The 23673-nt window shown below is 35.6% G+C and overlaps 1 protein-coding gene across 1 annotated transcript in view; it reads left to right on the forward strand.

Annotated features, from left to right (window-relative positions):
• The window catches only part of LOC134265914 (serine-protein kinase ATM-like), a gene marked incomplete at its 3' end in the record, with an annotated part of 201307 nt that overhangs the window by 149936 nt on the left and 27698 nt on the right, over positions 1-23673 (forward strand). The window contains exons 14-15 of the mRNA XM_062748129.1: positions 1854-1950; positions 2102-2272. Coding sequence (XP_062604113.1) covers positions 1854-1950; positions 2102-2272 — 268 coding nt within the window. The remainder of the gene's footprint in view (positions 1-1853; positions 1951-2101; positions 2273-23673) is intronic.

Consider the following 23673-nt stretch of genomic DNA (forward strand, 5'->3'; position numbering starts at 1 on the left):
GTAGGGCGGGGCCAAAATGGCCGACCAAAGTTTTACATAGAAATATATAGGAAAGTTCTTTAAAAATCTTCTTCTCAAGAATGACAAAGCCATAATTCATCATATTTATATGGAAGCATGCTCAGCTAATGTAGATTCAAGTTTGTTCAAATCATGACCCCCGGGGGTAGGGCGGGGCCAAAATGGCCGACCAAAGTTTTACATAGATATATATAGGAAAATTCTTTAAAAATCTTCTTCTCAAGAATGACAGAGCCATAATTCATCATATTTATATGGAAGCATGTACAGGTAGTGTAGATTCAAGTTTGTTCAAATCATGACACCCGGGTGTAGGGCGGGGCCAAAATGGCCGACCAAAGTTTTACATAGAAATAAATAGGAAAATTCTTTAAAAAAATTTTTTCCGCAAGAATAGCAAAGCCATAATTCATCATATATATATGGAAGCATGCTCAGGTAGTTTAGTTTCAAGTTTGTTCAAATCATGACCCCCGGGGGTAGGGCGGGGCCAAAATGGCCGACCAAAGTTTTACATAGAAATATATAGGAAAGTTCTTTAAAAATCTTCTCCTCAAGAATGACAAAGCCATAATTCATCATATTTATATGGAAGCATGCTCAGCTAATGTAGATTCAAGTTTGTTCAAATCATGACCCCCGGGGGTAGGGCGGGGCCAAAATGGCCGACCAAAGTTTTACATAGAAATAAATAGGAAAATTCTTTAAAAAAATTTTTTCCGCAAGAATAGCAAAGCCATAATTCATCATATATATATGGAAGCATGCTCAGGTAGTTTAGTTTCAAGTTTGTTCAAATCATGACCCCCGGGGGTAGGGCGGGGCCAAAATGGCCGACCAAAGTTAGATAGAGATAGTGAAAATTTGGTGGTATGTTTTACCACCAACTACCTTCTTCTCAAGAACCACTGTGCCAGGAAAGATGAAACTTAAATGGAAGCATCCTCAGGTAGTTTAGACTCAAGTTTGTTCAAATCATGACCTCCAGGGGTAGGGCAGGGCCACAATGGTCGATCAAAGTTTTACATAGAAATATATAGGAAAAATCCTTAAAACTCTTCTCAAGAAAAGCAAAGGCATGAATGATCATATATATATATGAGCATCCTCGGGTAGTGTAGATTCAGATTTGTTCAAATCATGACCCCCAAGGGTAGGGAGGGGCCACAATGGCTGATCAAAGTTTTACATAGAAATATATAGGAATATACTTTAAAAAATCTTCTTCTCAATAACCACTGTGCCTGGAAAGATGAAACTTATATGGAAGCATCCTCAGGTAGTGTAGATTTAATTTTGTTCAAATCATGACCCCCTTGGGTAGGGCGGGGCCACACTGGCCGATCAAAGTTCTTCATCTCAAGAATAGCAAAGCCATGATTAGTCATATTTATATGGAAGCATCTTTAGTTAGTGTAGATTCAATTTTTTTCAAATCACGACCCCTGGGGGGTAGGGCGGGGCCACACATTGAATCCAAGTTTTATATAGAAATATGTTGAAAAATTCTTTAAAAATCTTCTTTTCATGAATCGCAAAGCCATGAGTAGTCATATTTATATGGAAGTATTCTCATGTAGTGTAGATTCAAGTTTGTTCAGATCATACCCTCTGCCCTTTAAGGATTGGTTGGAACCACTTTTGGGTTAAAACTTTTCAATAATAAACTGATTTCTGCTTTTTTTTTAAGCTACAGTGCTCAGGTGAGCGATATGGCCCATGGGCCTCTTGTTGTTACTGAAATAGTTGACCATATCTATGTCAATCTTAGTTTATGGATAAAGTTTTGCTTTTGTATGTTGTATCACATGTTCTTAAATAACTCTTTGCAGACTTTTCATGTGTAACGGTATACCGTGTGAAAGAGTGACCCAAGATCATCATTTTGATGCTATATACAGTGAAATAATGGAGTTATTAGATCTACAGGTAAATCTTTAAAAGCATTACTTAGTTTCTTTGCTTGGGTTTGCACCATTGTCAACTGTTAGGAAGGGAAAAATATAATTAAAGTGAGCTTTAGAGCTAATAAGCCTCTTGTTTGCATTCTAGGATAACTGGTCTCTTGTTTGCTTTGTAGGATAACTTGTCCCCTGAGAGAGCTATGGATGAGAAGAACAACAGAGTTGGCTCTGCCCTCACATGTCTGGCTTACATAGTGTGTGCCAGTCCAGTCTGCGAAAAGAAGGCACTGTTTGCTTTCTGTCAGTTGACCAAGGCCAGAGGCGTACAGACAGAAAAAATCAAACTGGTATTGCAAAATGATTTTGCTCTCGCATTATTAACTAGGGCTAATTGTAATGGGAACCGTTACAGATGTTCCCCAAATGCTCCCCAACTCCCTTTTGGTGCCATATTCCTTTGAAGCTTCATTAAATAAGACAACCTCTATGCATTTTAGACTTTAACAATGTTTTCCCAGAAGTATACGAAGTATATTCAGATTTTGGCATTGCACGCGTGCGCATGTGAATCCATGTGCATAATGACCAAATCATCTTGTCGACACTATTTATATATTTTAATATACTAAATATTAAAGCATTTAATCCAAAAGTACTAGAAAATATGCTTAATCAAGTGTATTTGTAATTTTACTCCTTTCACATGCACGCACGTGCATGCATGTGCATGACGACCATACATTCTTGTAGGAATCCATTATGTCTATCTATGTTCTAAATCCCATCCTGTTTAGTTGAAAACCAAGGAAGTTATAGCGTTTTCAAGTGTAGGCCAATCAGATTGCAGCACAAGTGCATATGTGTGTTTTCATGATAATTGTTAAATATTATATTGTAAGATACCCTAATGCATGACTATGATTTAAATTTCATAGAAATATTAAAGTATTTAATCCAAAAGTATTAGAAAATATGCTTAATCAAGTGTATTTGTAATTTTACTCCTTTCATGTGCACGCACGTGCATGCATGTGCACAATAAACAACCATACTTGTAGGAATCCATTATGTTTATCAATGTACTAAATCCCATCCTGTTTGGTTGAAAACCAAGGAAGTTATAGCCTTTTCTAGTTTAAGCCAATCAGATTACAGCGCACATGCATGCGCGTGCTTTCATGATAATTGCTATATATTATATTATAGGATATCCTAATTCATGATTATATTCTAAATTTCAAAGCATTTCGTTGAAAAACAAAAAAGATATTGAGATTTTTAGGTCACCTGAGTAAACTCAGGTGACCTATTGCTATCCGTTTTCGTCTGTTGTCGTTCGTCGTATGTCGTACGTCGTTTGTAAACTTTTAAACATTTTCAGCTTCTTCTCTGCAACCACTGAACCAATTTCAACCAAATTTGGCACAAAGCATCTATGGGTGAAGGGGAACAAAAGTGAATTTCATGATCCCTGCCCCCCTGGGGCCTGAGGGGTGGGTCCAAAACCACTAAAATTAATGCAATCTTTAAAAATCTTCTTCTTTACTCCTGGACGTCAGAGGTTCTAGTGCTAGGGCAGGGCTAAATAAGTATATAGTGAAAATGCATTATTTCTTTGAAAATCTTCTCTGCTCCTGGGTATTAAATAAACCAACTAAGTAGATAGTTATGATGAGCAAGAGTGCCTCTACCAAAATTTAGAATTTTATGGCCCCAGGGTCAGGGGTTCTGGTGTTAGGTTGGGGCTCCATTGATTATATACATTGAAAATACATGATTTCTTTGAAAATCTTCTTCTCTGCCCCTGGGTATTAAATAAACTAATTAAGTGCATAAGTATGATGAGCAAGAGTGCCTCTATCAAAATTGTGAATTTTATGGCCCCAGGGTCAAGGGTTCTGGTGTTGGAGGGGGGGCTCTATAGATTATATAGTAAAAATACATGAATTCTTTGAAAATCTTCTTCTCTGCTCCTAGATATTAAATAAACTAACTAAGTGCATAGTTATAATGAGCAAGAGTGCCTCTACCAAAATTTTCAATTTTATGGCCCCAGGGTCAAGAGTTCTGGTGTTAGGGGGGGGGGGGCTCTATTGATTATATAGTGAAAATACACGAATTCTTTGAAAATCTTCTTCTATGCTCCAAGATATTAAATAAACTAACTAAGTGCATAGTTATGATGAGCAAGAGTGCTTTTACCGAAATTGTGAATTTTGTGGTCCCAGGGTCAAGGGTTCTGGTGTGTGGGGGGGGCTCTATTGATTATATAGTGAAAAGATATTAATTCTTTGAAAATTTTCTTCTCTGCTCCTAGGTATTAAATAAACTAAGTGCATAGTTATGATGAGCAAGAGTGCTTTTACCAAAATCGTGAATTTTATGGTCCCAGGGTCAGGGGTTCTGGTGTTGGGGGGGGGGGGGGGGGGGCTCTATTTATTATATAGTGAAAATACATTAAATCTTTGAAAATTTTCTTCTCTGTCTCTGGGTATGAAGCAGATGAACTACCTATATAGTAGGGATGTCAACGAATATTCGAATATTCGAATATTCATTCGATGAGTTGATATTCGAATATAAATTTAAGATTCGAATATTCGGATTTTCAGTATACAAGCATTTTAAAGATTTAAAAAATCTGACAATTTTTGTCAGAAATTGAATCAAAGTCGTACTGTTGACCAGTAATATGATTTGATTAAAAACAAAATAAAAATACACTCCTCTTGGATTACCTTAAAGGTGTGAAGATTGTATCTATTAAATAATACAAATTATTCATTTGATCATTTAATTAGTGGTATAACAGTGTCCTAGAGTACTTACAATTAGTTCATATTGTTGAAAGGACACATTTTTACAGTAACTATTAATTAGCTAAAAGTAATTGCTTTTTATTTTTCTCCATTAGATAATTGTTCTGCATGGTAAAAATCTGTGGGTGTTACCAGTGTAGACTTTTGTAAGACGATTAATTAATCTTGAAGATACTAAAAGATTCTTTTGAATTTTCAGAAGAAATATATTACATTTTGGATATCAGATTTTCATATATTCTGTAAAATATTTTGAAAATAGAACTACTGTGCATTTACAAAACTTTATATGAATTTTTATTCCAAAATAATGGTATAAAACGTATCCTGCTTTACAAAAGAGTAAAGATGTATACATATTATAATGCAGGATGTATTACTTTCATCGAATATTCGAATATATTCGAATACTACTACCGAATATTCGAATATCAATTATTGACAATTTTGACATCCCTACTATATAGTTATGATGAGCAAGGGCCCTAATCTTGCAGAATTGTGAATTTCAAGGCCCCAGGGTCAGGGGTGGGGGTGGGGCTCTACTTATATACTGAAAATGAATTAATTGTTTGAAATCTGCTCCTATGTATTTATAAAACATTTATTTATTTTTTGATAGGCAATTTTAAGGGTGCCTTTTTAAAATTTGTGCAATGTTTTGGACCTAGGATCAGGGGTTTATTTCACAGTGTTAGGGGCATTACTTATTATTGCTGAATATTACTGATTAGTTGGAATGCATTTTTGTTCCCCTACCTTGCGTATGGGTATTCATTACCCCTGCGAGGTGATCATAAATAATTCATGAATTTCCCTGAATTTTTCATGAATTTTATTCATGAAATGTTCATGAAACGTTCATGAAGATCCTATGAACTTATTATTGGACATTTTCAAATCAATAAACCAAGCTAAGCAACTGCTAAGTGTATTGTTATGATGATCAATGGTGCCTCTTTCAAAATTGTGAATGCCATATAGCATCTGGCTTAAAACATGAATCAAATTCAATAACTGGAAAGTTGTTGCAGAATGCTCAGGTGACCTATAAGGTCCGTTGGCCTCTTGTTGTTTCAGCCAATCAGAACGAAGCGCACATGCATGCGCATGAGTTTGTGCTAATTTGACAGTGTCATATTATCTGCACTATTGATATATCCGTATGTAATGAGTTTTTCAAAACATTTCATTTAAAAAATTTAAAAGTTACGGCGATATTAATTATATCAGTCAATTCACTCATTTCACGCGCACGTATGTGCATGCGTATGTGCGCAAAATGAACTTCGTTCCGCATACCTACACAACACACCTATTAACCCTAGAAAGGTTTTAACTTAGTTTGGTGAACAGTTTATGAGAACACTCGTGGACAAAAAAAGTACAGGAGAACAAATTAAAAAAAAAGAACTAGAAAAGAAACTTGTTGCGAGCAACGAGAGGTCTTTAGTCCAATTCTGTAATAAAAACGTAAAATCAAGAAGAAAAGGTGATTAAAAAAAATTTCAGACACATGGGGGATTGAACCCGGGATGCCAGTGTAAAGATCCAATGCGCAAACCATTACGCCAGCGGGAACCACCACTTCAAATTTAAAAATGCAAATGTCTCAAGGTTGGCTTTTCAATTCTAAATCAAATAACATATTTAGCATTCTCAAACATGTCTTTATTAACCTTTCTAATATGAATGAAAAATTTTAAAAAACAAAAATGTTCAAAAAATTACCCTTTTTCAATCACTTCCTGTGACGACCAGAAGTGGCGACAACACACGAAATGTTTTTATCACACATGGACTAATCAATCTCTATCACACCTTTTAGTTGAAAAAATGAAAATTTGCAATAATTCGTGACCAGAAATGAATTTTTCCAATTTTCTTTCATATTTCAAAATGGCATGACACAACACATCATTCCTGAAAATTTGGCTATATTTCATTGAGTAATTTTTGAGAAATTGCGAGTTGAAAAGGTAAAAAAAATAAAAATGAAAAATAATAATAAGAAACAGTAGAATCACTAGAAGGTCTTCTGTGAAGACGGAAGACCTTGAATAGAATCACTCTAAGGTCTTCCGTGAAGACGGAAGACCTTTATAATAATAACTAGAGCAAAGCTCGTTGCAAACCGGAAGTAACTTATTTCTGATCACATTTTGTCCGTCGTCCGTCTGTCCGTCCATCCGTCTGTCTAGCTGTCCGTCCGTCTGTAAACTTTTCACATTTTCGACTTCTTCTCAAGAACCAACGGGCCAAATTTAACCAAACTTAATACAAAGCATCTTTAGGTGAAGGGGAGTTTAAATTGTTAAAATGAAGGGCCAAGTCCCCTTACAAGGGGAGATAATCAACAAAAGACAAAAATAGGATGGGGTCATTAAAAGATCTTCTTCTCAAGAACCACTGGGCCAGGAAAGCTGAAATATATATGGAAGCATCCTTGGGTAGTGTAGATATTAAATTGTAAAAATCATGACCACGGGGGGTAGGGCGGGGCCACAATAGGGAATCCAAGTTTTACATAGAAATCTATAGGACAAATCTTTAAAAATCTTCTTCTCAAGAACCACTAGGTAAGGAAAGCTGAAGCTTATGTGGAAGCATCCTTGGGTAGAGTAGATATTAAATTGTAAAAAACATGACCCCTGGGGGTAGGGCGGGGCCACTATAGGGAACCAAATTTTACATAGAAATATATAGAACAAATCTTTAAGTATCTTCTTCTCAAGAACCACTGGGCCAGGAAAGCTGAAACTTAGGTGGAAGCATCCTTGTGTAGTGTAGATATTAAATTGTTAAAATCATGACCCCCGGGGGTAGGGTGGGGCCACAATAGGGAATCCAAATTTTACATAGAAATATATAGAACAAATCTTAAAAAATCTTCTTCTCAAGAACCACTGGGCCAGGAAAGCTGAAACTTATGTGGAAGCATCCTTGGGTAGTGTAGATATTAAATTGGAAAAATCATGACCCCAGGGGGTAGGGCGGGGCCACAATAGGGAATCCAAGTTTTACATAGATATATGTAGGAAAAGTCTTTTAAGAATCTTCCTCTCAAAAACCACTGGGCCAGGAAAGCTGAAACTTATGTGAAAGCATCCTAATTTGGGTAGTGTAGATTCTAAAGTATTAAAATCATGAAAAGGGAGGGGGTAGGGGGCATGATAGGTATAGCAAGAGGGGAAATCTGGTAAAGAACTGCATCACCCAAGTTACTCAGGTGAGCAATGTGGCCCATGGGCCTCTTGTTTAAAAAAAATGAGTAATGACGTCCAAAGTAGTTTAAATCCTCTAAATTTATGTTAATTAATGCAAAAATGGTTTGACCGGAAGTGACGACGACGTATGGACAATTTAATTTTTTATGCTCCCAATGACAGATGTTACCCAAAACTTGTCAAGAACGGCAAAAATACGCATTTTCTGACTACTTCCTGTTTGGCAGGAAGTGACGTCATCAGACGTTTTTTAACAATCCCAATAGATTAAGCTTGACATTTTGAACAACTTAATTTGCCTCTTTGATGTATTACAAATTTTCAATACTTTTAAAGATATCTGGGAAAAACTTCTGGCCCCACAAGCTCCCTTATTTTAGGGGCCAGCCCTTTTTTCGAGATACCATTTGAAAGATCTTGGAATTCTACACTTCCTTTGTTCTATATGTTTTAACAAAATATTTCCAGGTAAAAAGATATCAAAGAAAAGGTGTTAGAAATTTTGAAATTTGCAATAGGACTATTTTCGGGCCATATCGAGCGCCGACATGCGTCATTTCTAATAAAAATGAAATACAATCCGCAAATATACAGACATAGATCTACCATACCTGAAAGTATCATGTGTCTATTTAAAAAAAATGCACGAAACATATTAGAGCTACATGTAGGTCTGAGACTTACCGTAAAATCTTGTGTATTGGCCGACATTTTTTTCGTCAGAAAATTGTTCAAAAGTAGGGATGCGCTCAATGCATCGGAACAGAATTCAACCCCCTTTTTTTCAGGTCACTTTCTCGGTGCCGAAGACCATTTTTCTCATTCATTTCAATTGATTACTCTTAGTAACCAATTACATCAAAGTTACTCTAATTTCAGAGGTTATATATGTCAATCCTACCTGTTGTAGAAATTTACATCTAACTTAACTATCGAAATAAAGATATTCGTTTCATGAAATAAAACTCTGATGAAAAACGATGTTTGTTTGTGTTTTATTTCCATTCCGCCATTTTGAACTACCGTCGCTTATATCATCAACGAGATGCATGTTGCTTAAGACATAGATATATTTAATTGATACCTATAAATGACTCATCACTTTAATCTTTGTGATATATTCTGAATTATTCTTAATTCTATAACTTATTTTTATTTTTTAAAATATCAGATATGCAATTAGATATGCAAATTGGTAGGGATTCTTTTGACACCTCATTGCTATAATTAATTTTGGGTCAACATTCTCACGTAGGACATGACTATTGTTTATATAAAAATTATCACCTCAATACCTGCATTATTAAAACACTATATTTCAGTCGGAAGCATCTGTAAAAAAAAAAAAGTCAATTACAATCAAGAAAATTATTGATGGATACCAAGAACCATTTAATTACTAGAAGCCAAATTTTTGACACTAATATCGCTTGGGTATGACTCAGTTTTTTTTTAATGACACGCGCTTGGTATACATGCAGAAATTCATAACACGCTTGGAATTAATTAGGGCCCCTCAAGGATTTGCAGGTGCCCTATAGTAATCACTCTGTCTGTCCGTCTGCTTATCTGTCTGTCTGTCCGTCTGTCATTCTTCCGTCCACAAATTTTCTGTTTTTTTCTAATAACTTTTTTTATTGTTGCCCAATTAAGTTCAAATTTGGTATGGTAGTTCAATAGGCAGAAAGACATATTTTGATGCTAAGTTTGGTTCTCTATGTCTTCTGGTTTGGAGCTGGGGTGGTGGGGTAGATTCCTTAATTATGCATAAGAATGAATGGGAAAAGAGAGATAACTCCTGAGAATGTTCCCATTGTAAACTGTGAAGGCTGTGCAGTTTGTCCTTTGGGATTAATTAACCACTTGAAGAAAATCCTAAGCATTATCTTTATCTGTCACATTGAGATTAATTACTATACTCCCTCTGTCTGCAAATTAAGTTTGTTTTGAAGTTAAGGTCAATTTTGAATGATGTGTATATTCTCTGAAATATGGATTTTAATAATGTTCATACTTTATTTTGGTTATGATTTTATTGAATTCAAAAAACAAGATATAAATTAAAATATCCTTCTTTATTATTATCATTTATTTTTTTTATTATTATTTTTTTTTTTTCGCCGCCTTAATGTTGTTAATTTTAACATGTAATGAGATAATAACCCCATTCTGTCATTGCTGAAAAAAAGTTTTTATGTAGTTGTTACCCCATATCATACTGTTGGTTATGTGTAGATACCCAATGGGCGTGGTCATAATAACACGAGGGAGCGTAGCTCCCGAGTTTTCATTATGACCACGCCCATCTGGTATCTACACATAATCAACAGTGTGATATGGGGTAAATGACTTGTACCATAGTTTTCAAAAATCATTCATATGTAAGTCAGCTTAGGAATCGGTCGGACCGGTTCGCGTGATTGAAACATTAAGTGTTTGGTTACAAAGATGCATTTGGATTTTATCTGATTTAATGCTCCTTTGTGTCCTTCTGACCACGTCCATCCAATATAGGGTAAGTGATTTGTATACAATACTTTTCAAATTTTGCTACAAATTTTGCCCTAAACTCGGCACTTAGGATCATTGAGCAGTGAAGGATCTTCTTCCTGTCAACACCTTCTGTTTATACTGTATAGGTCACGTCCCACAGTGGGATTCAACTCCTTACTTCATGACTCTAGGACAGGCACTTTAACCACTGGGCTCTGCATTAAACATATCTAGGCCCGTTTAAAAAGTTTGATTTATTTAATTGAAAAAATGACGAGTTTGGTTTCAGTGATATATGTTAATTATACCCCCCGCAAACGAAGTTTGGGGGGTATATAGGAATCACCTTGTCCGTCTATCCATCTGTCTGTCCGTCCGTCCGTCTGTCCGTCTGTCTGTGCAATTGTGTCCGGTCCATATCTTTCTTACAGAGGGACATTAGAATCTACTACTCCACTCAAGATTGCTCATGACCTAAGGGTGTGTCATGACCTTGACCCAAGGTCATTTGGGGAAGTTCAAGGTCACTGGAAGAAAAATTTCATAATTCGTGTCCGGTCCATATCTTTCTTATGGATAAACTTGGTAGGTTCTCATTTCACACAAAGATTGCCCATGACCCAAGGGTGTGTCATGACCTTGACCCAAGGTCATTTGGGAAAGTTCAGGGTCACTTGAGGAAAAATTTCATAATTCCTGTCCGGTCCATATCTTTTATGGATAAACTTAGTAGGTTTTTATTTCACACAAAGATTGCCCATGACCCAAGGATGTGTCATGACCTTGACCCAAGGTCATTTGGGAAAGTTCAAGGTCACTGGAAGAAAATTTTCATAAATCATGTTTGATACATATCTTTTATGGATAAACTTGGTAGGTTCTCATTTCACACAAAGATTGCCCATGACCCAAGGATGTGTCATGACCTTGACCCAAGGTCATTTGGGAAAGTTCAAGGTCACTGGAAGAAAATTTTCATAATTCGTGTCCAGTCCATATCTTTTATGGATAAACTTAGTAGGTTTTTATTTCACACAAAGATTGCCCATGACCCAAGGGTGTGTCATTACCTTGATCCAAGGTCATTTGGGGAAGTTCAAGGTCACTGGAAGAAAAATATCATAATTCGTGTCCGGTCCATATCTTTCTTATGGATAAACTTGGTAGGTTCTCATTACACACAAAAATTGCCCATGACCCAAGGGTGTGTCATGACCTTGATCCAAGGTCATTTGGAGAAGTTCAAGGTCACTGATAAAAGAATTTCATAATTCGTGTCCGGTCCATATCTTTCTTATGGATAAACTTGGTAGGTTGTCATTTCACACAAAGATTGCCCATGACCCAAGGGTGTGTCATGACATTGACCCAAGGTCATTTGGGGAAGTTCAAGGTCACTGGAATAAAAATTTCATAATTCAAGTCCGGTCCATATCTTTCTTATGGATAAACTTGGTAGGTTCTCATTTCACTGAAAGATTGCCCATGACCCAAGGGTGTGTCATGACCTTGACCCAAGGTTATTTGGGGAAGTTCAAGGTCACTGGAATAAAAATTTCATAATTCGTGTTTGATACATATCTTTATTATGGAAAAACTTACTTCTGAAAAACCCAGCGGGGGGTATTTTGTCCCGTTTGGACAGTTCTAGTTTGATATGGGGTTTTTTCTCTCGTAAATTTCAATCGTCAAAATTACATACTAGTAATTTAAATTTATTATGAACTTGGTTTAACTTAAATTTTTGTAAACCTGATACAAACTTTGCCGTGCACAGTGGAATGTTGATTGAAATGTTTGTTAGGGGTTATGTATATTTCAATTTAATGAAAATTAGATCTTAGATCGGATAGATCAGAAAAGGTTATTTAAGTACAGTAGTGTTCACATGTTTTTACGTCAAGTATTTACCGTGTTACCTTTCTTGGTTATCAAAAGAACAATATATTGGAATTTACTAAGCTAACGTCACCCTGGTCGTTACACTATCTAAAAAAAATGTTTTAAAAATCAAGCGATTTTTGAAGTTTTTTCTTCACTTTTAGCTAAATTTAAAATATTAATGTCCGTTTTTAACTGTTATTTATTACAAAATGCTGTAGACAATTGAAAATTTATACTCCTTTTTACTACCCTTAATTTGGTATAAAACCACCAAGATAACAAGCCCGTATCATGCGTACGATTGTTTCATTTAAAAACCGTGCTTGATTGTTTTATAAATAGTTCTTTTGTCCCGACTCGATGGGCGGAGTTATAGAAAAATGTGGGTTATGTACAGAAAACCCACACTTTTAACAAAAGAAATCACACCTAACTATGGTACAATGTAAATTTAGAAGAAAAGGACAAGAGAGCAGTACAATTAATCCCCTGGGATTAATTATCTTGCTTGCTGCAGAAAATTTAGAGGCTTATCTTTATCTGTCACATGAATATTAATGAACACCTTTGTCTGCAACTGATCTTTGTTTTGAAGTTGAGGTCAACCCTGGGTGATATTTGCATTCAGTGAAAGTTTGCATTTAGAAAACACCTGCTTAAATCTTTTTTAAATACACATTTAATTGAGTTTTTATAGACATGTGGTTTTTCCTGTTTTATGTAAATACAAGCTAGGTCACTATCTACAGGTTTTTGGACATTCAGGAATTATCTTGAAATTTTAAAAATACAGTAGTTACTTATATTTTCATATTGTTTTTTTATACGCCCGTCATAAGACGGGATGTATTATGTTATAGGCTTTGTGTCTGTCCGTCTGTCTGTTAGCTTTTTCGTTTCCGGCTCATAACTTTAATGCTAGCTATTAGTCCTAGGATTATCAAATTTTGTCATCTGATGCATCTTGGGTAGAAGGTGTGTCGCGCACAGAAAGTAGGTCGCTCTGACCTTTTATTAAGAAGTTACAGCCAAATATGGAAAAATCCTTTCCGGCCCATAACTAGAAAACTATAAGACTTACAATCATCAAACTTGACCAGTTTATGCATCTTAGGTAGACGGTGTGTCGCGACCTATTTCAAGGTCACTGTGACCTTTAATTTAAGTGAAATTAAAAAAAAAAGTGTCTTTTTACTATTCATTTAAGTATCCCACATAATGTAAGAGTATTGCACTGTCCTTATTAAAAAAAGTGTTAAGTCAAGAAAATACATGTACTTATTTTTTTAAGCATATACTTGACAGCAATCTATAACAAATATAATGTATGTTAGAGAAATCCTACCTCTCCTTTGAGTGTAATTATCAAGCACTGGTCAAGAAGAATTTGATAACAGAAAATTGCATGTCAAATTAGAGAGAAATTAATGAGTTTTGAGTGTGAGGATCTAACTGATAGAGCATTGGTGTTATCTATATCCCTTGAGTATTGGGCAGATGGGTAAGCCTGTTGGATTAAAAATAGCTCTTGTTGGCTAGCCTAAGTTTTAAAATTTGATGAAAAGTAATTAAAACTAATTTGATATTGCATAATAGACTAATCTGATATTATATAATATTATCAATTTAAAAACTAATTTTATGGGGTGGGGTTGAATCAGCATGTCCATATGAACTACATATTAAAACCTGTCGGACATTAAATCTCAACCAAAAAAAATCTTTGAATATTTTATATGTTTAAAAAAAAAATTATGGTAGATAGTGCAGACCCATTCATCTCTTGGTAGTAATGAGTAGACAAGCATCCAGTTAAAGATTAATTAATAAGTTCAATGTAGGAAGGCTAGCTGTCTCAATCACTCGGATCAAGCTGTATCCTTTGGGGATTAGACAGAAGAAGTGCTGGTCAGTTTATAGCATATGTCATTTGATGGCCAGCCTTTTCTTTTCAAAATTAATTTGGTATAGATTAAGGTGTTAAGACTAATTTGATATTGTTTAATAGAATGGGCATTTGACAAGGTCTAACACAACCAGCATAGAAATTTATTAATGATGTAATATTTATTATAATTAATGCCTTCATCACAGGGAATGGATATATATTTGAAGGAATGGAAAAATCATGGAAATCTTAGAATCAAGGTTGATGTGATTTTCTTGCATGCTAAACTGTTCAAGAAAATTGTATTTTTTTGACGGGCGTATCGTGCTGTGGTGCGGCACTTTATTTAAAAATGTAATCAAGTAAAATCCTCCTTCCATGAGCTGCGCCCTTATATTCATACCCCTCAGCGGGGCCCTTGCTGACTCGTCAGTTTTCTAGTTTAAAAAGGAAATAATCAGGTAATTTTCCTAGTAGAAGTTTGCTAAAGTAATCATCATAAAAGAATAAAAATGACACATAAATATGTAATATTTTGCATTAGAATTTTGTCGCAAATCTTGCCAGAAAGTATACACTTGGGCCGAAATACCGATGCGTTGAGTGACAACACTGATGAATCTGACTGAAATACAATTGCGAAATCCAACAAAGAATCTGATTGGTGCTTTTTCATAGGCCTGCCCACTTTCTCATGGTATGTTTCCAAGATAGAACAGCTGTAGAAAACAGGCAAACAAGTGGTAGGCCCCTACTTACTGAGCGAAGTATTTAGTGGACCTATGCTATACCTCATTAATTAAATTATTGTGAGTGTGGGTAACCTGTATAATGATCTTCAAATAAAATCTGTTCCAGGACTGGCAGAAGTTGACTTTTAAAGATGACACACGTCACCCGGGGCATATTTTTGTGTTTGTAAAAAATGCACTGCACAAGGATTTCAATTTTTTCTGATTGCATGTTTTAATATTACCATGGTGACCGTTAAAATAGGTATGCAGTAGCACACACCCATTTGAAACACAGAATTTTTTACAAAACAAAACAGTAAACTTTTAAATAAATACGATGTCTTACCACAAATGAATTTATATTTTTTTCAACAGGTGCTCACATCATTAGTTGGACATGCTTTCTACGCAAGTATGCATTTTCAATTTGCAACACCGAAAATGGAAAATGCCATGAAAAGAAAATCGGCAGAATTACATGTAGAATAAAATGAATATAGTGTGTGTCATCAAACGATATACATGTTCCATCTGTGAAAGGAACATATCACATGCTAAAAAGTGATGTTATAGTTTGTTTGTTTGGGTTTTTTGTTCAGAAAGTCACCATCGGTTTTCAACATTCGCAAGGCCATCGGACGCTTTCCATCTTATATAGGCAGAGGATACAGCACGAGAGTGGGCAGGTCCTAATCAACCAATTAAAATGCTTGTTTTATAGAATCAAACCCATGATTCATATTGTTCAATTGTCAAATCCAATAGTGTCATCACTCAACACAAGGCTATTTCGGCTGCAGTGTATACTTTGAAGCGAGATTTGCTATAAAATATGAGAGTATTTATGCAATATGCCAACAGACAATTGTAAATTTAAAAAATCCGTTATTTTACTCAGAATCGCCTTTTCACGGAAATACATGTTTGGTTGTTTCAACCGGGTACAATGTAATTAATTCATTCTATAAGTAGTAGTTTTATCTTCTAAAGTCCACATTTTTTATTAGTTAAAAGAATAAGCATATTTACTATATAAGTAGATTAATTTTAAATTTATACTATACTGGTAACAAATACACATGTTTTACGGCAATTAAAATCATGTTATTAAACTATATATATATATATCGATTTAAAACATGCGTATATGCAGAAAAAAAATTGTTTTCATTATTTATTTAATTATTATTATTTATCTATTGTTTATTTATATTTTAGCACTTGAAATTAGAATTATAGAATAATAGAATAATTTCAATGTAAGGAAAATATAGGAGGCATTAAGAATGAATCCTTCTTCTTGCGTTCACCCTTCGTTCACTTTGCGTGCGCGTTAGCGTGCCGTTCGCGTTCTGTGTTTACTCACCGTTCACACATCGTTCACCAAGTTGCATTCAGCGTTCGCACATCGTTCACTCACCGTTCGCTCTGCCTTCATTCAGCGTTCATTCAGCATTTGTTCACCGTTCAGGTGGGAAAGTAGAACGTTTCAGGGACTATACTTCCGGTGTGACAGGAAGTGCTCCAAACGACTTGAAATTCCATAATGAGTGTATTCATGACTTTTCTCCAGTTTCATTGAAAAAATGCATTTTTGAACAACTTCCGGTTTCTTAGACCCAACTTCTGGTTTTGAGACCCAACTTCTGATGGACACAAAATGACTTGAGACACCTTTTATGTCTATTCTATAAACATTTAAAAATAAAAATTTTTCAAAAATACATATTTTTAGATTACTTTCGGTGGACAACGGAAGTACTGATTATGAAAAAATTTAAATCCCAAGTGCAAATGTACTGATCAAGGTCTATTGTCACAGAAAGTTTCATGACTTTATCTTTAATTGTTTTTGAGGAATGGGACGGACAAAATTTCAATGAAAAAAGAGGAAATCTTGAATAACTCGTGACCGGAAGAGACGTCATCAAACTTAAGTTCATATAATTTGTCATCAGTGCTAAAAGTTTCATGAAAATCCATCAACGCAATCACGAGAAATCGCCTGCACAAAATTGGTAAGAATAATAACTAGAGCAAAGCTCGCTGCAAAGCAATGAGTAGGTCTTCTGTCCTGTTTGACCGGAAGTAACTTTTATTTTTTTAAAAAAGAGAAATGACGTCTCCAATGATTTAAATCTTCCAAATCTATAATGATTATTGCAAAAGTAAGCCATTTATTGCTACTTCCGGTTCGACTGGAAGTGACGTTGATGGACGGAAAATTAAGTTTAACGCTTCCAATGACAAATGTTTCCCAAAAACATGTCAATAATGGCAAAAATATGCATTTTCTGACGACTTCCAGTTTGGCCAGAAGTGACGTCACCTGATGTATTTTGATGATGTTATTAGATTTTACTTGACATTTTGAACAACTTTGCTTCTTTGATATATTACAAATTCTCAAATTAAATACTTTCTGAGTTATCGGAAAAATGTTTCGGCCCCTATAGATCTCTAAATGTAGGGGTCAGCCCTTTTTAGGTCACCTGAGTAAACTCAGGTGACCTATTGCTATCTGTTTTCGTCCGTCGTCGTGCGTTGTGCGTCGTGCGTTGTGCGTCGTCCGTTAACATTTGAACATTTTCAGCTTCTTCTCTGCAACCACTGAACCAATTTCAACCAAATTGGCACAAAGCATCTATTGGTGAAGGGGAACAAAAATTGTGAATTTCATGATCCCTGCCCCCCTGGGGCCTGAGGGGTGGGGTCAAAACCACTAAAATTAATGCAATCTTTAAAAATCTTCTTCTTTACTCCTAGACATCAGGTAGTCAAACTGTTTGCATGATTGTAACCAGCAATGAGTCCTCTACCAAAATTGTGAAATTCATGGCCCTGGGGTCAGGGGTTCTAGTGCTAGGGCGGGGCTAAATAAGTAGGTAGGGAAAATGCATTATTTCTTTGAAAATCTTCTTCTCTGCTCCTGGGTATTGAATAAACCAACTAAGTACATAGTTATGATGAGCAAGAGTGCCTCTACCAAAATTGTGAATTTTATGGCCCCAGGGTCAGGGGTTCTGGTGTTAGGGCGGGGCTCTATTGATTATGTAGTGAAAATATATGAATTCTTTGAAAATCTTCTTCTCTGCTCCTGGGTATTAAATAAACTAACTAAGTACATAGTTATGATGAGCAAGAGTGCCTCTACCAAAATTGTGAATTTTATGGCCCCAGGGTCAGGGGTTCTTGTTTTAGGGTGGTGCTCTAATGATTATATAGTGAAATGCATGATTTCTTTGAACATCTTATCCTTTGCTCCTGGTTAATATGCTAATGATCTAATTACATATTTAAGGCCAGGATTTATTTTATTTTCAGTTTCACAAACCCTCCGCTCAAGGTTTTGAATTTTCAGAAAAAAATAAAAATCAGATTTTATTCTTTCCGATGTCAAATTTGTGTCGGGATCGAGATTTCAAATTTACGAACTCGCACTTCCGGTTTTACGATGAAACGGCGGGTAAATAAAGCTGAGAAGATAGCAAAATTCATCGATGAGAGTGCCATTCAAAACGTTTCACCCATTCAAAGGACAAATAAAATGCTGACGACTTTGTTGCACAATATCATGCTGGTGAGATAATTATGTATTCGTTTCAAAAGTAACTGTCTGTAAATTATTTTCCTCCCCCAGGTTTTAAACTGCCCGTGGTAACTATTGCATATTGCCAGCGACATTGTTTAGGTCTCTGTTATAGCTTACAGTCTAAGCATCATTCTTCAGAAAAGGGTTGCTTATGCATCAGATGTAATGAATATAATGAATAAAACTATGGGAGAAGTTAAGTCCATTTGAGGAAGAAATAAACAATAACCTGAAGAAATAAAAAAAAAAATTCAACTATTAAAAGGCAAGAATATACAAATATATACAGGCATGTAGTATCATTTGTATCAGCCAGAAAAATTATTTTACACTTAATTGAAAAAATGTTCACCCTACTCCCCAATACTCCCTGTCTGTTTTATGATAGGAATTATAATTTTAGAGATCAAGTAAATTTTAGAACAATGTCTACACATTCACCTAACACATATTAAAAAAATGAAGATATATTGAAAGACTTCTGAAGAATTGATTTTTTAAAATATATTTAAATTGATCAACATCACAAAATTTATATAACTGGCCCAAACTGACAGATGATGAAATAAGCAATTAAATGTTCTACTTTCCTATTTGTAAGCATTATGTGTCCAGTGGTAAGGAGCCTATTAGGATAGCATAAAAAAAGAATGTACAAATGTTAATAATTGATTTATCAAAAAAAAAATTTTATTTCCTTTTCCTTTGGGACTTTTTTATTCTCATGTTCAGAACTAAACCTAAACATTAAAAAAAATGCTGGCCTTATAATGAAGAAAGGGGCCTCTTTCAAAATAGATAATTTCAGGGCTGCTGGGTCAGGGGTACCAGGGGGGTACTTTGACTAAAAATAAATTAATACTTTGAAATCTGCCCTTTGATAAGCAATGGTGCCTCTTTCAAAATTTGTGAATTTCATGGCTTTTGGATTAAAACACGAACCAAATACAATCGCTGGAAAGTTGTTACATGATACTCAGGTGACCTATAAGGCCCGTGGGCCTCTTGTTAGCTCACCTGGGCCGAAGGCTCAAGTGAGCTTTTCTGATCAAAATTTGTCCATTGTCTGTCGTTGTCATTGTCGTAGTCGTTGTCGTTGTCGTCGTCGTTAACTTTTCACATTTTCATCTTCTCCTCAAGAACCACTGGGCCAATTTCAACCAAACTTGGCACAAAGTATCCTTGGGTGAAGGGAATCCAAGTTTGTTCAAATGAAGAGCCACGCCCTTTTCCAAGGGGAGATAATCATGAATTAGAGAAAAATTAATGACATTTTTAGCTCACCTGAGCCGAAGGCTCAAGTGAGCTTTTCTGATCAAAATTTGTCCGTTGTCTGTCGTTGTTGTTGTTGTCGTTGTCGTCGTAAACTTTTCACATTTTCATCTTCTTCTCAAGAACCCCCGGGGGTAGGGTGGGGCCACAATGGCCGATCAAAGTTTTATATAGGAGTATATAGGGAAAATCTTAAAAAATCTTCTTCTCAAGAACCACTGGGCCAAAAAAAAAAAATGAAACTCATGTGGAAGCATTCTCAGGAAGTGTCGATTCAATTTTGTTCTAATCATGCCCCCCGAGGGTAGGGTGGGGCCACAATGGTCGATCAAAGATTTACATAAGAGTATATAGGGAAAATCCTTAAAAATCTTCTCAAGAACCATTGGGCCAGGAAAGATGAAACTCATGTGGAAGCATCCTCAGGTAGCATAGATTCAAGTTTGTACAAACCATGACCCCCAGGGGTAGGATGGGGCCACAATGGCTGATCAAAGTTTTACACAGGAATTTATAGGAAAATCTTCTTCTCAAGTACTTCAAAGCAATGATTAGTGATAGTATAGGAAGAAAATGTTTTTAAAAAATCTTTTTTATCAAGAACAGCAAAGTCATATGCTGTATTAATATGAAGGCATTCTAAAGTAGTATTAAATTCAAGCCCCCCCCCCCCCCTTTTCAGTAAACTTTTCAGTTCTGATCTGATCTGTGTTTTTTCCTAGCCGATTTGCTCAGGTGAGCGATGTGGCCCCTGAGCCTCTTGTTTTGAGATATCATTTGAAAGATCTTTTAATTCTGCACAAATTTTGTTCTATATGTTTTAACTAAAATATTTACAAGTAAAAAGATATTATAGAGAAAGTGTTAGAAATTTTGAAACTCTCAATATGACTTTTTTCAGACCATACTGAGCGTTAACATGCAGTACTTCTGGTGAAAATTAACAACACAATGCAAATCTATATGTTGCTTTATCTTCCCTAAAAGTTTCATCTTCCTGTGAAGAGCGGTTTTATAGAAAACCGGCAGACAAACTGACCCTAAAAAATCACTAAACTGCGAAAATCTTCAAACCGTAAGTGACGTCATCAAAATAAAAAAAGCGTATCGAGATTTTTTAATGTTTTATCAGACCTGAAAGTTTCATTAAAATTTAACGAGTCGTTTTCGAGAAATTGCGTACACAAAATCAGTAAGAAAGGTAATAAGAAGAAAAACCGTGGAAAAGAAACCTTAGGATAAAAAGGTCTTCCGCTGAAGACAGAAGACCTTAATAATAACTAGATATGAAACTTGTTGCGAGCAACAAGTGGTCTTCCGTCCAATTCCAGAAAAAATGTAAAATCAAGCTGAAAAAGTAAAAAAAAGATTTGCACACAAGGGGGATAGAACCCAAGTCGCGAGCATGAAATTCCAACGCACTAAATATTATGGTATTGGGACTTCTGCTCTAAATCTACTTGTATATACTTCTGCAACAGTGCTTCTGTCTTAGAATTTTGAAAGACAGGTCACTATATAAAATTTTGCGCCAAAAGCCACGAGTTAATCTTTGTGCCTTTTCTTTGAAATGTTCTCTTAAATAGGTGCTTTTGGGGCTCTCAGCTATTACAATTTGTTTCAATTTCAAAATATTTGTAATACCTTCGTTTGGGCATTTAACACATGAACATGTGTTATTTTCCCCCAAAAGAAAACTCACTAGAACTTTACATACACATGCAGGGCCATCCGTCTAATCACACACGCATATAGGCCATCGGCCTCTACCACAAGGCCATCGGCCTTCAAGACTTACAGGCCATCGGCCAAGTTATTCACCAAGGCCCTCGGCCTCTCAAGTTCAAGGCCATCGGCCACTAAATTCACCAAGGCCATCGGCCACTCAAGTTCAAGGCCATCGGCCAAGCTATTCACAAGGTCATCGGCCAGTCGCATGAATCGGCCATCGGCCTCACACATGAAGGTCATCGACCTTCAGAATACCAGGCCATCAGTCTACAAACATTTTTAAGGCCATTGGGCAGTTACATATCACCACAATTTACATATAGTAGGTGCAATTCAACATAATTAGCCATTGGCCTTACATGTTCATTTAAGTATTTTATCTTTATTCAGTTTTGTATAATGATGTTATGTGTATGCGTGTGTTTCTTGATGTTGCAATTTGTTAACTTGATTTGTCTTATAGCTGAGTAGTTCCCAAAGGCAAAGAATAAATGTAGAACTTGAAATTGACTTGTTTTGTTTATATAAAATGATTTTTAAAATTAATAATGTAATTAAATATTGTTTATATAAATGGTAATTACTCAGAGTATCATATTTACATCAAGCGACTTAGTTAACCAATCAGATAGGTCTACAGTTTAGTGCCACCATTCTCCAAGTCAGCATCTCAGCATTCCTCCACCACCCCAACCACCACCTTAATTTGATCAGGGGAAACTACTCATAATTTCCTAGTACAAAGGTTACAGTTAGTTTTATTGTTGGGCATTTAACACATGAACATGTGTTATTTTCCCCCAAAAGAAAACTCACTAGATTTTTACATACATATGCAGGGCAATCGGCCTAATCACACATGCATATAGGCCATCGGCCTCTACCACAAGGCCATTGGCCTTCAAGACTTACAGGCCATCGGCCAAGTTATTCACCAAGGCCCTCGGCCTCTCAAGTTCAAGGCCATTGGCCACTAAATTCACCAAGGCCATCGACCACTCAAGTTCAAGGCCATCTGCCAATCTATTTACAAGGCCATCGGCCAGTCGCATGAATTATTACAGGCCATCGGCCTCACACATGAAGGTCATCGACCTTCAGAATACCAGGCCATCAGTCTACAAACATTTTTAAGGCCATTGGCCAGTTATATATCACCACAATTTACATATAGTAGGTGCAATTCAACATAATTAGCCATTGGCCTTACATATACATTTAAGTATTTTATCTTTGTTCAGTTTTGTATAATGATGTTATGTGTATGCGTGTGTTTCTAGATGTTGCAATTTGTTAACTTGATTTGTCCTATAGCTGAGTAGTTCCCAAAGGCAAAGAATAAATGTAGAACTTGAAATTGACTTGTTTTGTTTATATAAAATAGGTGTGATAGCTTCAATGAAATTAAAAAAGAACGTTCTTATAGCCTAAAATTCAAGAAAGTATATTTAACACATTTTACAAATTCCATATTGTATATAAGCAAGTATCACTAAAGCAGTGAAAGGGTTATGAATTTTTAACTTTTTTCAATTTCCTTTATCCCCAAAGTGAACTATCCCAAATGATAAGGTTGAAATGTTTTGCCGAAAAAACATGGCTCTCCCTACGACGGTGAAGGAATCGGCTACCATTTATGCTCAAAAACTTGAATCAGATCTTTGAGACAAGAATGCTAATATAAACTCAATTAAACAATCTTTTAAAAAAATTGTTTTCTTATTTTTTGTCTTTTCTATTAGTTTATGACACAAGTGTGCATGGGAAAAACTGGTGAAGTTTTATGCTTGCAATATTCATTGATATACTTTCTTGAAAAAGTATCACTTATAACTATGATTTAAGATCCGTTTTTCTGTGGTGCACAAAAGTTATAAGGTATCAAATATCATTTGCACATTTAGTCCTTTCTTTTTCTACTTTGAAAACCAGCCAAAACCAATTATAAAAGATGTTAGTTTGACACAGAATTGCAACATACCTACGACGTGACAATCAACATATTCATTTACGTTTCATTTATCCTTATTTTACCATCGTTCAAGCAAACGCTCGGCTGCCTCCATAAACCCCTATTGCAAAATGTTGGAGTTGACAGAGACAGCCGC

The sequence above is a fragment of the Saccostrea cucullata genome, unplaced genomic scaffold (genome assembly GCF_032062105.1).
Source record: "Saccostrea cucullata isolate Sc308-1 unplaced genomic scaffold, CSIRO_AGI_Scuc_v1 ctg562, whole genome shotgun sequence".
In the NCBI taxonomy this organism is placed as follows: domain Eukaryota; kingdom Metazoa; phylum Mollusca; class Bivalvia; order Ostreida; family Ostreidae; genus Saccostrea; species Saccostrea cuccullata.